At 38.5% G+C, this 16,396-nt stretch overlaps 1 protein-coding gene across 1 annotated transcript in view; it reads left to right on the top strand.

Annotated features, from left to right (window-relative positions):
- Window positions 1-16,396, top strand: part of CDH13 (cadherin 13) — a 394,527-nt gene that overhangs the window by 177,506 nt on the left and 200,625 nt on the right. The window contains exon 4 of the mRNA XM_026713963.2: window positions 5,664-5,780. Within this exon, the coding sequence (XP_026569748.1) occupies window positions 5,664-5,780 (117 nt within the window). The remainder of the gene's footprint in view (window positions 1-5,663; window positions 5,781-16,396) is intronic.

Raw genomic sequence — 16,396 nt, forward strand, 5'->3', positions numbered from 1 at the left:
TGGACAACTGTTTGTCTAAAATGGTATAGCATTCCCTGCTATGCTTCCTTGGTTGGTTGGTTGGTTGGCTGGTTATAATAAAAAAAAATGACAAAGGAACACAATGAGAATAATGAATCAATATGATAACCAAAAAGATGGTTTAGCCCTTTAAGTCCCAGAGAAAAGCATTGATAAATCATCTAAAATAAACATAGATGCATGATCTATATGTAGACTCTTTTCCTCCTCTTGTTGCAAAAATCATAATTAAAAAAAAAAAAAAACTATTGCCCTTTGTGAAGACCCAGTTGAGAGGTCAGACCAGTTAAATATCTTTTGGTTAGGCGGTTGCTCGCCTGATCACCCAGAGTACATTTAATGGTTGGTGTAGCATTGCACAATCATTCTGTTTTATGAGCAGCATGCTATCGTGCCAGCTGTAGGCAGAATTTACAGCTGGCTCAAATGAAAATATGCCCAGTAATGTAAATAATGCTTGAAGAAATAGCTTGCCGTGTTGGTGGCTAAAAACAACAGCCAATCCAAATGTGTTTTTTGCTTCTTTCTGCCCATTTTCCTAGATAATAATTTATGCTTAGACAACGAGGAGGAGGAGGGGGAGGGGGGAGGAGGAGGAGGAAGAGGACAAAGGAGTGGTAGTGGAGAAGGAGAAGAGAAGGAGAAGCAGTGGAGAGGGAAGGGGAAGGGGAGGAAGTGGAGGAGGAAGAGGAGGAAGAGGAACAGGGAAGGGGAAGAAAAGAAGGAGGAGGCAAAAGGAGGAGGAGGAGCAGGAGGAGGAGGAGGAGAGAATGCAGAAAGAGAAAGGAGGAGAAGGAGAAATGGTGGTAAAAGAGGGGGAGGAAGTGGAGGAGGTGGTGGAGGAGTAGTAGTGGTGAAGGAGAAAAGAAGATGAGAAGCAGTGGTAAGAGGAGGAGGAGGAGAAGGAGGAGGAGGAGGATTGTTATCCAGTAATAAGGACACTCTCACATAAATATATATCAAATAGAATAGAATTTAAATGTAGGTCACATTTATTTTGCAATGCTATATGATACTCATATCGTCTGATCCAAATGGGTAAACATTCTTGGTTTTAGAGTTAATTACTTTCAGGAATTGCATTGCTAGATGATGAGTCGAGAAGTTTGGGTACCCCTGGCTAAGACCCCCAGCCTTTAGGAAACTGTAGAAGGAGGATGCTGGAATTCTTCAGCAGAACTAATTATATTGTCACTGTAGAATAGCTACAAGGGTATCTTTTCTTTTTTTCCTGTTGGGATCTTTTCTTTTCACCTTTAAAGCACTTTTTAACCTGTAGTTTTTGAATGGATTTGCATTATAATTATCTTTGCGTTTTGGATATTTCTTTTCTTCTTTTTTTTTTTAAAAAAAACCACAATAATAAATAAACTATATTCAGTTGACTTTGTTCCAATGAAAACTGCTTTCTCTACTGAGAGTTATCAGAAGAAGCAGAGCTGAGAAAGTGAGTACTTGTTGTTCCTAGGCAGGTGTATGTATGCAAACAGCCCTTTAAAAAAAAAAAAAGGTAATAATTGATCTCTAATTTATTTAAGCAACTGCTCTCTTGCACGGAAGTAAAACCACCTCGTGCTTGATGTACTGGCTGAGTTTTCAAAAAGGGAATGTTCGTAAATGCGAGATTATTTGAATAAAACAAACAACAATTTGGAAAGCGTTCACTATCAGCATGTAGTCCAGGATAACGGCAGGGGCTTGCTGGTTGGGTTTATACAAGTAGTCCTCAACCTATGGTCACAATTGAGCCCAACATTTCCAAGGGAGACATTGGTTAAGCGATTTTTGTCCCAGTTGGCAACCTTTCTTGCTGTAGCTGTTGAGTTGTTAAGTTCGTCACATGGTTGTGAAGCAAACCTGGTCTTTGCTTGTCAGAAGGTCGCAAAAAAGAGGAATCACATGACACTGCAATGGCCATAAATATGAATATTTAGCCCAGTGTCTGAATTCTGATCATATAACCATGGAGATGCTACAACAGTCGTAAGTCTGAAAAATGGACATACATCACCTTTTTCAGTGCAGTTGTAACTTCAAATGGTCACTAAATGAACTGTTGTAAATCCAGGAGTATCTATACTAGGTTTCTGTGATTACCCAGGGCATGGCACAAAGGCAACACAGTCAGATGATCAATAAGAGTCCCTTTATTATCTCTAACTTTGCTCCCAATGTCCAGGTTACCTTCTGGCTGGAGAAAAACTCTTCCAGGAACAGCCTTTGACTGCAGAATTAAATCCAGAACATGGTCAACAAAAACTGTAACTTAAAGTCCAAACAAGCCAAACTGAAGTAGTTAGTTTGGCAGGGCAGGAGCAAGAATTCTAGACACGAAGGCATAGCAATAACTCAACACAGTTGGGAAGACACTAGGAATACAGATCATCAAAGTAAACACAAGATAAACTCATGTTTGCCCTTAGCAGCTGCCACAGTCAGCATGCATTTCTTTTAAACTCTCGTTCCCAGCTGTGGCTAAAGAAGGAAATCAGAGCCCTTTCCTCCCCTGTAAGCCATGCAACCCACATTGCTCTCTTCTCCATTCCTCCCTGCGTGCCCTAGGATGAAGAGGGGGTGGGCCTGGGTCTTCCTCTGAACTCCCTCTCCCTTGTTCTACTTCTTCCCTGCTCTGCCCAGCCGGACTTTGCCCTTCCCCAGCTTCCTCCACAGCCAACAGAGCCACACTCCTGCTCCCTGTCAGCTGTCTGGCTTCCTCCTCAGATTCAGACTCTGACAAGAGATGACAGATGACAAGAAGTAGTAGCACCTGGTCAATTCTACTGAAGCAGGGTTAGATCTGGGACTACGCCACTGGAACAGGAATCTACGTCTAGATTATTGCTAAGGAAAGAGCACAATGAGTAAATTCAGGCTAGGAGCTGCACTTAATTTAAGGAAGACTTTTCTTTTTATCCTGGACAGATATTAATTATATCCCAAGCATCTCTTTGAAGGCAAGAACTTATTGCATTCCAGACAAGATCAATTTCCCCATTAATCTGGCAATGTAGCTGCCATGATTGGACATAACAAATCGCTAAAGATGCCTTGAACCACCTCCAATCTTCCCCATCTGTTTATTGATCCTTGTCTAAACAAGAGGTCCATAACCTATAGACTGCACACTTCTCCCAAAGTATCATTGTATCATTCTTATTTTTTTAATAAGAAAGAAGGGGTAAATTCTCATGAATAGGAAGTAAACTAGAAATTGTGGTTTGTTATTATTGTTGCTATTATTGTTGTTGTTGTTATTATTATTATTATTATTTTGTTTTTTGTGCAAATGAAAATAACCATTTCTGCCTCTTAGTGGTGATTTATGTCTAACTTCATATTTCTTTCCCTGTGTTCTTGTAAACTCTGATTCTTCCCTACTCTCGAGGATGAACCAGGTTTAATATTGGGATGATGTGGGATAGATCAGAAGTCGTGGTAAACTTTCTATGAGTTGAATGCAATAATAGTTTGTTAAAAGAGGATTTTGAATTTTTAATCTTGTAATTCTCCCCTCCTCTTTTTAGAGATTTGGGTTTTTGTTTTTTGGTTTGTTTGTTTTTTAATAAAATGAAGCATCGGGGGGGGGGGATATTTTTCACTACCTCTCAACTCCCTTTAAATCCTCTAAAAGTCAACTACCCCTCAAATATTTGAACCAGTTCCAGCTTCAGGCAGTTTTTGTGCCATCAGGAAAACCAGAGCTATTTCCTTTCAATTGCCATTGGGGATTCTGCCAAATTGGAAAGTGAATTTTATTAATTTAGACCATGGGAAAATGTTATTGCTTCATTTCTGCTCTATCAAACCGAGCTGAACTCATATATTACTGGGCATCAAACAGAAATAAACCACTGTTCCCTTGGTCAGCCATAATGGGATACATATGGATCATCTCACCTAAGGATGAGTTTTGTTCTCATGGTGATAGATGGCAGTCCGGGCTTTCACTCATTCCCTTGACAACTTATAATGAAGATTTTGTTGTGAAGAATAATGGTGCTTGTTAGTAGTAGGCCGGCTGGCCATTCATTTAAATTGTAAAAGACATTAGGGTCCCTGGGAGATTTTCCCAGCAGATAGGTGGAGAGATAAACAAGCAGATTGGACAGGCTAAGACTGATCTTGACAAACCCTCAATAATAGTCAGGATTTTCCCTCCCCCTCCCCATCTTTTTTCCACCAAATTGAATCAGTATATTAGCTTGTAGAATGTGGTCAAATATGGATCAAAAGTCTAATGTCTAAAAACCAGAAAAGGTTTACAAGTTTTAATATTCTAAGCTACCTGGAGTTACCTTGTCGTAAGATGGATGGCTAATGAATTTTACAAACGATAGTAGATAGATAGATAGATAGATAGATAGATAGATAGATAGATAGATAGATATGATATAGATGATAGAGAAATAGATGATAGAGAGAGAGAGAGAGAGAGTGTGTGTGTGTGTGTGTGTGAGAGAGAGAGAGAGAGAGAGAGAGAGAGAGATGTGTGTGAGAGAGAGAGAGAAAGAGAGAGAGATGATAGTTGACAGATGATAGATAGATGATAGACATGATAGAGATGATGTAGAGATAGATGATAGATAGATAAATAGATAGGTAGGTAAATAGGTAGGGAAAGAGAGAGAGAGAGAGAGAGAGAGAGAAAGAAAGGAAGATAGAAAGATAGAGATAGATGATAGGGATAGATAGATAGATAGATAGATAGATAGATAGATAGATAGATAGATAGATCCTTAGTGATCTCTGAGCTTGGTTGTTTTCCTGTAGACATTTCATTTCCAAACAAGGTAACATCATCACTGGTTAATGAAATGTTTGCAAAAATATCAACCAAGCTTAGTGTACACCAAGGACCCCAGAGTCTACCTACTGTTCCTGCTCTTCCTCCTCTCCACATACCTCATTTCCTCCTAGCACTGATGATGTTGTCTAGTTGGGTCATGAAATGTCTGCAAGAAAACCACCAACTCAGAGAGCACCAAGACCCCCTCATTTCAACCCTGAGCTATAAATATTCTCCTCTGTAAATATTTTTACAAATTATTCTGAACGTGAATACAATAAAGCAGGTTCATAACTGTACTGTTCTGTTTTTTTTTTATATAGCTGTATTCGAGTATTGGTCTAGCAAAGGTTTTGTATGCGTATTTGTATGCGTATACAGATGAGTGTATACAGCTCATCTGTCTGGAATCTGCACTGTATATCAGACATTAATACAATTGAGCGAGTCCAGAAGTATTTCACGAGAAGAGTACTACACTCCTCTGCTTGCAACAGAATGCCCTACATCACCAGGGTTGAGATTTGGGGCTTGGACAACCTTGAACTATGACACCTATGATTGGACTTAAGCATAGTACACAAAACGATCTGCTACAATGTCCTACCTGTCAATGACTACTTCAGTTTCAACCGCAACAATACAAGAGCACACAACAGATACAAACTCAATGTAAACCGCTCCAAACTTGATTTCAGAAAGTATGACTTCAGCAACAGAGTGGTCAATGCCTGGAATGCACTAGTTAGCCATTCAGTGTTATCAGAGGAGAAGCTTCGTAAGATTAGATTGACAATGAACTGTGGTGTTCTTGCAAGCATTGGTCAATTTAACTCGTTGTTCTGTTCCTTCTTAGGAGCTCCTTAAAGCAGAAGATGGCCTTGGAAGCATACGGCAAAGAAGGTCCATTGTTGCACCTCCAATCTTAATTCCTGAAAATCAGAGACCCCCCTTTCCAAAACTTGTAGGAAAGGTAAGTAGTAAAGCCTACTCCGATCATAAATTTAGCAGATTGCTGGTAGTTTTTAAACTCCTTCTTTGAAAGTTGTCTTTCTTTCCTGTGTTCGTCCTGAAGTATAATCAAAGAGACTTGCTTAGATATCCAAAGCAGGAATTCCTATACATTTCTCTTCTTCCCAGTTTTTTTTTTTCAGTTTTGAAGTTTGATCCAGTAAATGTTCCTTGCAAATTCAATTCATTAGAAATCTCCTTTTTTTTCCCCAGGGTATGTAACACCCAATTTTTACATCTCTCGTTGTATATGCATAATTTCTTGCAGTTTTTACAAAAGTGGCAAGAAATTATATTTAAAATAATATGTGTTTTGGCACATCTGCTGCTCACCAATTAGTAGTTAACATATATTTCAAATGTGAAGTACAATAGTCCATGACTTACACCACTTTATTTAGTGACTGTTTAAAGTTACAACAGCACTGAAAAAAAGGGACATGACCATCTTTCACACTTATGACCATTGCCACATCTCCGTGGTCCAAATTAAGATACTTGGCAACTGACTCATATTTATGACAGTTGCAGTGTCCAGGGGTCATGTGATCCGCTTTTATGTCCTTCTGACAAGCAAAACAGAACAGAATAACAGAGTTGGAAGGGTCATCTAGTCCAACCCCCTGCTTAAGCAGGAGACCCTTACGCCAAAGCCAATTCAACCAGATTCACTTAACAACCGCAGGTCTAATTTAACAACTGCAAGAAAGGTCCTAAAATGAGGCAAAACTCACTTAACAACTGTCTCACTTAGCAACAGAAATTTGGATCTCAACTATGGGGGTAAGTTCGAAGACTGCCTGTATCTCATGCTGAATCCTTGCATTTCCATAATGAGGGGAACAGAGATACATCTCAAATCCTACAGTGGATAATAGCTGTCAGTCTGCATGCATAATGATGAGCTAAGCAGGTCATTCTGCATCTGGCAATTTCGTATGTCCCCATTCCTAAAAATCCATTTTGATCTGATTGAACATCTATGTTAGAAACAACTTTTGCGAAGTGTTTTACCAGCATCTAAATGCATATTCACCAAGGCAGCCAAAAAAGCAATATTGATATGATTGCATAAGGTACTGAATTGTTCTTTCGTGTACATTTCTGCCATCTGCGTGAGCTGAGCATTTGAGAATTTTCTGTGCAGAAAGAATGAATGGAGGTTGGCATTTTGCTGAAATTATGAATGTTACCGAATGCGCCTTCATATGTTTGCATTGCAAAAGAGTAACCGAGGATGGGGAAGAAAATTTGCCTTGAATGCCAAGATTAATTTGAAAAAAAAAAAAATCTTCCAGATCAATTGGGATTCAGAAGAAAGACTGGACAATAAAAGAAACCATGAAAGGAAAAGGAGAAATCGGATCCACTCTCTGTAGTAATAGAGAAGCTTGAAAATTTGTGAATATTGATTCATGAATGGTAGAAGAAAGATCACTTTGATGGAAAGAAATGAGTTTTGACACAAACGCTGTATCACAATACTCCTTCCTAAATCTGAAACCAAATTCAGCAGGAAAGCCATATCCTCTCTAAAGCAGAATAATAAGAGTTGGAAGGGAATTTGGAGGTCTTCTAGCCCAACCCCTGGTCAGACAGGAGAGACTACACCATTCTAGACAAATGTTTGTCCAATCTCTTCTTAAAAACTTCCAGTGATGGAGTAGCCACAACTTCTGGATGCAAGTTGTTCCACTGATTAATTGTGAATTAATCCCCATGATGATGATGCTACAATCATAAGTGTGAACAATGGTCACAGGTCTCTTTTTTCAGTGCCGTTATAACTTTGAATGGTCATTAAATAAATAGTTGTAAGTTGAGGCCTACCTGTATCATCAATCCCTTGTTTTCTCCTTGAATCAGGGGTGTCCAACCTTGGCAACTTTAAGCATTAAGGTAACTGTTGTAACTTCGAACGTTCACTAAATGAAAGATTGTAAGGCAAGGACTACCTGTAGTTAAGTGGTTGTAAGGTTTTTTTTAATGCCATAGTTAGTAACTCTGAATGTTTACTGAATGAATGGTTGTAAGTCAAGGATTACCTATATATATATTAATTTGGTGAGATTTGGAATCAAACTCACTTTTTTCCGGAAAAGATTGGCTCAGTTTCAGTTACTACTCTTCATTTTTCATGGAAAATAAATATGACATCCAAATGATTAACTGTAGGGGTCTGATTGAATGAACTCTAGACCAGGAAGGTGTGCCATCAACCTCATTTGGGTAATGAGAGAATTATCAGGGTTGGGGGCTCTGGGGCTGTAATCTCCAAAGAAAGACAGAGAACAAAATATTCACCGGTGAACCTGGCACTCGAGTGTAATAAAAATGTAATATTGAGTGTTATTAAACTTGTTCTCTGTAAGGGCAAACACAACAGGGATGATCAATGAAATGCTATAATGAGTTCTAGTCATCAGGTCAGAGTGGGAAAAATGAATGAGCTGAAACATCCTTTTTTTTTTTTCAGGAAAAAGTGATTTGTTCTAGGAAAGCTACAATCTGCTGGCAATTTGTGTTTGTGGCTGTTGTCACCATGTGTGTAGCAAGAAGGAGTATCTCATTGTTTCTAGGCAGGTGGCAACAGGGTGAAGATCCTGGGTGGGGTTTGTACATAATTAAAGATTGGTTTTTTTTTAGAGTCTGTAGTAGCAATAGGAAGATGATCTTGCAATTGTCCCATGCCTACAGTGATAAGGGACACTGATGGATCAGTTGGTTGGTTGGTTGGTTGACTGACTGACTGATTGATTGATTATGTGCCATGAAGTGGTTGTCAACTCTTAGCATTTACATAGATTGGGGGTTTTGTCCCATAACAATCTGTGCTCAATTTGTTTCTTCAGATCTTCCAATGGTTGCCACCATTATCTATATAACTGAATGCATCTACCTTGTTTCTGGTTCTTCTTCTCTTTTCTTCCACTTTTTCTAGCCACAGGCCTTCTCCAGAAAGCTGGGTCCGAAGTAGGATAATTTGAGCCTGGTCTTTAGAACTTTGAGTGAGAATGTTGAGTTTATTTCTTTGGTGATTCCTTGCTTACTTTTGGGGAATGAGATTGTAAATCCTTCATTGGTTTTGTGATTTTCTACTCAGTGGCTCACTTAACGACTAAATGGAGAGTGAGGTCGTAAATCCACCACTGGTTCTCTGATTTTCTACTTAATGATCTCTTTGTTTAGCAATAGTCTCAATTGTGATTGCTAAATGAGGACTAACTGTATGTTTATAAACTTTGCTGATCGCTACACCCTCTCCCAATAGTAACTGTGAACGTCCAGCTCAAATTGTGCATTTTTATGAAATATTTTCAAGCAGCGTCTGGCAAACCCGATATGCTTGAGTGCTCTGCTAGTCGAGACTGGGGTGGCAAAACATCGCGTGGCCGAATCTTACACGAGTACCTGATTTGTGCCTGCAATTTCCTCACTAATAAGCCCTCACTAATAAACAGATGATATTTCCTGACAGTGCCAGGACTAATCTGCAACTGCCTTGATGAACCATATCAGTGCATCAAATCAAGGATCGCTGCCAATATTTATCTTCTTTGAAATGCCGTCATCTGGAAGGAGAAAGGGAAAAAAAAAAATCCTAACTTTTTGTTTTGCTTGTTTCCTGAGAAGGGAAATCAGAAGTGTGTGAGTCATTTTAACTCCTTCAAGGTCAAAAGGGTTGTTTATTTGGTGTGCGCTATCGTAGTACAGATATCACATGATGGAGGAATGTGGCACTCAAATGTACTACTTCTACCCAGTTTGATGAGATGATTGATAGGTAGATAAGTAGATGGATGGATGGATGGATGGATGGGTGAGTAGATGGATGGAATAGATGATAGAAAAATAATAGAGAGAGATAGAGAAAGCAAGACAGAGACAGAGACAGGAGAGAGCAAAAGAGACAGAAAGAAAGAAAGAAAGAAAGAAAGAAAGAAAGAAAGAAAGAAAGAAAGAAAGAAAGAAAGAAAGAAAGAAAGAAAGAAAGAAAGAAAGGTATATGTGAAAGAAAGACATCATAAGTAGATAGATTTCTTGCTTGTGAATGTTTGCTAGTAGGGTAGATGGCAGAAAATTAGAGACTGCGCTGAAATTGCTGAAATAATTGCTTTATCTCCAGTTTCCTACTAAAACAAAACCGCAGGCTGGGGAATTCTGGGAGCTGAAGTCTGTGTAGCTTAAAGAGTTGAGAAACTCTGGTCTGTGTTACCAGCACTGACAGGTTCCATTAAATGCACTTTTCCCCTCTTTCACACTGATCTAAGCCGACAATATCTTACACAAACTTTTGTTACCCACTTTATGTCCATATTTTAGTCTTCCAATTTATTTGTCCACCTCAAGCGGAATGAGGCCTGGAGCAGCAGAGCATACAATTCTCCTTTAATTATTTGAATAGGGTAGGGTTTTTTTTTTGTTTTGTTTTTTTGGTCAGGGCTCCAAATGACAGACGTTTCTTCTGTGCGATTTGATTTTTTCCTTCCTATTATTTGCTTTCCTGGCGTGATTGCCTCTTGTCAATCTCCTTTCATAATGCATAACAGGGACGGGGAGCGCTGGCTTAATAAGCATTTCTGCCATTAGGTTTAAGCCCAAAATATCTTCACAGTGTTGAACATTGAGGTTATCCAGTATGGGTCTGTCTGTCTGTCTGTCTGTCTGTTTCAGGAACTGTTGGATAGAATTGGGAATCTTTAATTCTTGATATTAGCATCTTCTAAGGATTTAAATCTGACATTGCTGCATCTTCTGGAGACTGTATCTTCTAGGGCAAAATGTCCAACCACACTGTTGTATCAGCTGAGTGGCAGAGTTGACAGGATGTCCAATCACATTGTTGTGCCTTCTGGAGACTGTGTCTTCTAGGACCAAATATCCAACCACATTGTTGTATCTTCTGGAGATTGTGTCTTCTAGAGCAGAGTGTTCAACCACATTGTTGTGCCTTCTGGAGAGTGTATATTTTAGGGCAGAGTATCCAAGCACATTGTTGTATCTTCTTGTGATCGTATCTTCTAGGACAGAGTATCCATCCATGTCCCTTTTGATTCTAACTGAGAATGATAAGTTAAAAGATGAAACAAAGCCTCCTCATATAACACATGATAGGAAGTTCCATTCCCTTCTACACCTACTTTTTTCTTCTTTCTTGCTGTTTTTCTGGCTCACCTCCACAGAAATCTGAGTTTTTCTCCTGTAGATGTTTTTCGAAACTAGGTCAGCCTGCATGAAACAGTGTCTCCCATTCAAGGGCAACCACGTATTCTCAGGTTTTATATGGCTCTCATTCATGTGTTTGGAGATCAAGTTTTCAGAGAAAGGAAGGATTCGATTAAGTCTTCCTGCTTGGGTTAGGATTTGGAAGAAACATTTGCAGTTTTCTTGTATATTGTGTGGGTCAGATTCTTGACTTCACATCCTTCAGATCTCCTGGGTAAACTCTCTTTTCTGCTGGTTTACCATTGCTATCTGACATAGCAAGATGATTCAGGCTAAATGTCACCCCTGAAGACAGCATTGGGGGAAATTATTCGAGGAAGATGGAGAAATATATTAATCCCATGTCTTCCTTTACAAATTTATCCGATGCATGTTTTCTGAACCTGTCTGTGCAGGAACCAGAATGTCATCAGATGCAGAGGGTTACTTTGGGTCATAAATATACTTCGTGGCATTTCTGTTTTATATTGTCGCTTTCAGCAGCTGTTTCCCATACAAATTCAAGCAGCACACATTTGAACACAAGTTCCCTTTGGACTACAACTTCTGGGTGTAAACAACTACAGGTAGTCCATGGCTTTCAACACAATTTAGCCCAACATTTCTGTTGCTACAGAAGGCAGTTGTTCAGCGAGCTGTGCCCCATTTTTTGATACTGCTGTTAAACAAACCATTGTACTTAGGTGAACCAGGTGGTTGTGAAACAAATCTGGTTTCCCCCATTGACTTGGTTTGTCAGAAGCCAGCTGGGAAGGTCACAAATGGTTGATCATGCAATCCTGGGAATATGCAACCAAAATACATTGCCGGTTGCCAAGTGCCCAACATTTGATCATGTGACTGTGAGCATACTACCATGGTTGTAAGAGTGTGTGAGAACTGGTCATAAGTCACTTTTTTTAATGCCATTGTAACTTCGAACTGTCAATAAATACATGGTTGTAAGTAAGGACTACCTGTATTATAAATCTCTTGTTTTCCTACAAAATCAGGGGTGTCTAACCTTGATAACTTTAAGACTGGCGGACTTCAACTCCCAAGATTCCCCAGTCAGCCATGGTCTATGATCATTAGTGTGACTGGGGAATCCTGGGAGTTGAAGTCCACAAAGTTGGAAGGGAAAGACATCATGCCCTAAATATTCCAGTGCCTGAGATATATTTCACAACAACTCTTCATATTAATGAATAAGCAATTACACTGACATTTTCATTTATTAAATAAAAAAAAGATATTAATATAGGATGTCCTTTGTATAATTAACCAATCCCATTTATTGAGGGATAATGGGTTTACTCACATTTTTCTGTCCATCTTTATTGATGTTGCTTTTCCTTCTCTTCCTCCTCCTACAGAGAAAATCTGGCCTGCCTCAGTGAAACAATCCTAACCAAGCCATCCCATTTTCAAAAGATGCTTTTGAAAATGCTAAACTGGAGCCCACAAAAGATAATTGCATTATAAATAATCAGAATTGATTTCTTCCCCACCTCTTTTGGCAATAATTTTGGTAGGAACAACTAGAAATACATACTTGAACAAATTTTTTAAAGGGAGGGGGGAGATTGTCCTTTTGTAGTTGCCATGACTACGAGTTAGTAAGAAATATATTTGCTCTATAGCAACTGGAGAATTAGATTTTTATGCCAATATTGAAATATTCAGTATCTAATTTCTTCAGAATAAATCACACTAATGACCAGAGAGCTAAAGCTGGAGGAAGTGTAATCTATAGTCAAGAATTTCCTTAACTGAGAGTAACACCAAGCAATTGTGTCGTGTATGCGTGCGTTGACCTCAGCTTTGACATTTGAAATAAATCTTTTTTTTTTTTAAAGGAGAGAGAGAAAGATGTTTGAGAGACTGTGTGAAAATGGTAATGACTATCTGAGAAAATATGGCTTTTAAAACAAAAGAGGTAATTGGCAAAACCGGTACCGCATAAAGGACTGGCGAATATTTTTCCCACAAGATTCATGTTGAAGCTACTGACTAAGATTTCAATCTGAAACATAATTATAAAGAAGTGGTGGTTTAACAGAATTCTACTAGAAATCTTCTTACAAGCATATCCCAATGTATGATATAGTAGGGTGACCAAACGTCATCATAGAATCATAAAAACAGAATTATGGAATCATAGAATAATAAAATCATGAAACAAGAACCATAGAATCATAAAAACAGAATTATGGTATCATAAAAAACATACTATGATGGAACATAATTATAGAATCATAAAAGACATAGAATTATGGAATCATAGAATCATAAAATGATGGAATAATAATTATAGAATCATAAAAACATAGAATTATGGAATCATGGAATCATAAAATGATGGAATCATAATAATAGAATCATAAAAACAGAACTATGGAATCATAAAAAACATAGAATGATGGAATCAGAATCATAGAATCATAAAAACAAAATAATAGAATCATAGAATCATAAAAATGTAGAATCCTAGAATCACATAAGCAATTGTAGAATAATAGAATCAATTATAGAATCAGATTCAATCATAGAAGCAATCACAGAATCAATCACAGAATCATAGAACTGGAAGGGACTATGGAGATCTTCAAGTCCAACTGCCTGGTCAAGGCAGGAGACCTTACCCACCCTGACTAAATGGCTGTCCAATCATTTCTTGAAAATCTCCAGTGACGGAGCTTCCATAACTCTAGGAGACAAGCTGTTTCATAGCTCCATTGTGAGATTTACAAGATCCTTTTCCGCCATTATATAATGACTCCAAAAAGTCATCATGCAGATTGACCATACTCAACATGTTTTGAAATCCTTCTAGCCTGCATCAAAACTGTATACCATGCAGCACCACGTAGAGCTGGTCTTTGTAAAGGAAAAAAAAGAGTTTTTGTTGAGGGAAAATATCCTGCTTGTCTTTTTCTCCTAATCCAGATTGAACACTTGAGCTTCTGCTCTGGTGACAGCTTCTATTAAGACAAAGAAGGGAGCGGGCCAAAACTAGCATCGCCTATCAATTACAAAAAAAAAAACCATTATTAAAGAAAGATGTCAGGCAGATTTTTCCCAAACGAAGAGTTGTTTGTGCTTTTGGTGAGTCGTATCTTTTGTTGTGTGCAACTACCTGGAACAGAAGAGGGGGAGAGAATATTTCTTACTCTTTTCTTCTTCTTTTTAGCAGTCTAGTTTTTGAAGAATTTTCTAACTGATTAACAATGAGTGTTTGACCATCAAAAAATTGAACAGGGACATAGAGCCAATGTGAACAGTCAAATAGAGCCAGTTTGGTCTTGTAGTGAAGGCACCAGGCTAGAAACCAGGAGTAGCAGTTCTACTCCCACCTTAAAAGTGAAATCCAGTTGAGTGACTTTGGGCCAATCACTAGGAGATGGTGAATTCTAGTCCCGCTTTAGACAGGAAATCAACTGGGTGACTTTGGACCAATCACCAGGAGACGGTAAATTCTAGTCCTACCTTAAGGCATGAAAGCAGCTGGAGATTTTGGACCAGTGACTGACTGACTGACTAGACTGACACTCTCTCTCTCTCTCTCTCTCTCTCTCTCTCTCTCTGTCTGTCAATCCACCTCACAGGGTTGTGGGAAAAATAAGAGGAGGAAGGTATGATGGAAACCTTTGCCACCTTGAGTTATTTGCACAAATAATAAAGGCAGGATGCAAATAAATCAAAAGTAAAATATTGTTGTTGTTGTTTTTTTAAAAAAAACATTCAGGGTTGCCAGTTGTGTCAAAGTAACAAACAACTGGCTGAAGAACTGAGCCCTGCATCAACTTGCTTTAAAAGATCTGGAATCCAAAATCTTCCCACATATTACTTTTTTTAAAAAAAGAAAGAGGTGTGAGATTTAGCAATTGCATGGACAGAGGAAGATATGGCTTCTCATGTGTCCTTCAGCCAACGTAGAAAGCCCACTGCAGAACAAGACATCAACTAAGGACCACAACTGATCCTCAAATTTTCATTGTTAAGCATGACAGTTAAGTAAGTCTTGCTCCACTTTATGGCTTTCCTTGCCAGAGTTGTTAAGTGGATCACTCCCAGTTGTTAATTTAATATGGATGCTAAGTGAATCCAGCTTCCACACTGACTTTGTTTGTCAGAAGGTCCCAAAAAGTAACCATATAACCCAGGGACATCCCAACTGTCACCACTATGAACCAATTGCCAAGCATCCAAATTTTGATCACATGACTCTGGGGATGCAGCAAAGGTCATAAATAGGAAAAACGGTCGTAAGTCACTTTTTCAGTGCCGTTGTAACATTGAATGATCACTAAACAAGTGATTGGAAGTTGAGCGCTATCTGCGTCCCCTTATTTAACGCGCTGATCCATTCCAAAGTGCCAAACAATCGTTTCCTCATCATAAGCTTTAAAAGAACAGCTGCTGAAAAGAAGACAAGAGAGACGGAAAAGGAAATATAAAAACTGGGAGCTGGATGTCCCCGTTTTGCAAACCGGCATTTAAATTCAACACCCGAAGGCGGATTTACTATGCTGTTTCCTTTCCTTCTTGTTCTGCTCTCCTAATAGGGAATTATCCCTTGCCGATTCCCTAATAAACTTGTACAGACTTACAGTGAGGTTTTCAAAAGAAAAGTGTTTTGTAGGAAAATTGCAGAGCCTTTAGAGACTACACACACACACACACACACACACACACACACACACAAACAAATGACTTTCCTGTCTTGCACATGAACAGATTGCAAAACACCTTTTTTGCAACTTGAACAATTAAAGTCAGCTGCAGTTTATTTTAAATATATACATACTGTAGATAAAATAAAGTAGAACTGTGTGCTCTGTGTGGATTCGGCTGCTGTTAAGCTATAGGCATGAATTTGGTTAAATTTATTTTTAAGCGTCAGATATCCTGCAGCAAATTCCAGCATTTGGGTGGGAGTTTTCATCTTTGCAATTCTTCTTCAACCCAACAGAAGGAACCATATCTCTTATCTCTTCCATTAGCGCAATAAAGGGGTTGGACTAGATGACCTACAAGGCCCTTACCACTCTGTTAATCTGTTTTAAAACTCTCTGAAAATTGGAGAAAACTGGACCAAATTAGACATTTTGGGGGGGAAACCAACCAAATAAATAAAAAATTTATTTAAATTTAGTATTGTCATCTATCTATCATATAACAAAATAAAAGCACTGAAGTGGGTTCTTTTGATCTATCAGGGCCAGTTAAAGATGTGGATAACAATTTATGAATGAATGAATGAATGAATGAATGAATGAATGAATGTATTCTTTATTGGCCAAGTGTGATTAGACACACACAGAATTCATCTTGGTGTATATTCTCTCAGTGTACATAAAAAGAAAAGAT

The sequence above is a fragment of the Pseudonaja textilis genome, chromosome 11 (genome assembly GCF_049901715.1).
Source record: "Pseudonaja textilis isolate UNSWEBS1 chromosome 11, rPseTex1.2, whole genome shotgun sequence".
NCBI classification, from domain to species: Eukaryota; Metazoa; Chordata; class Lepidosauria; order Squamata; family Elapidae; genus Pseudonaja; species Pseudonaja textilis.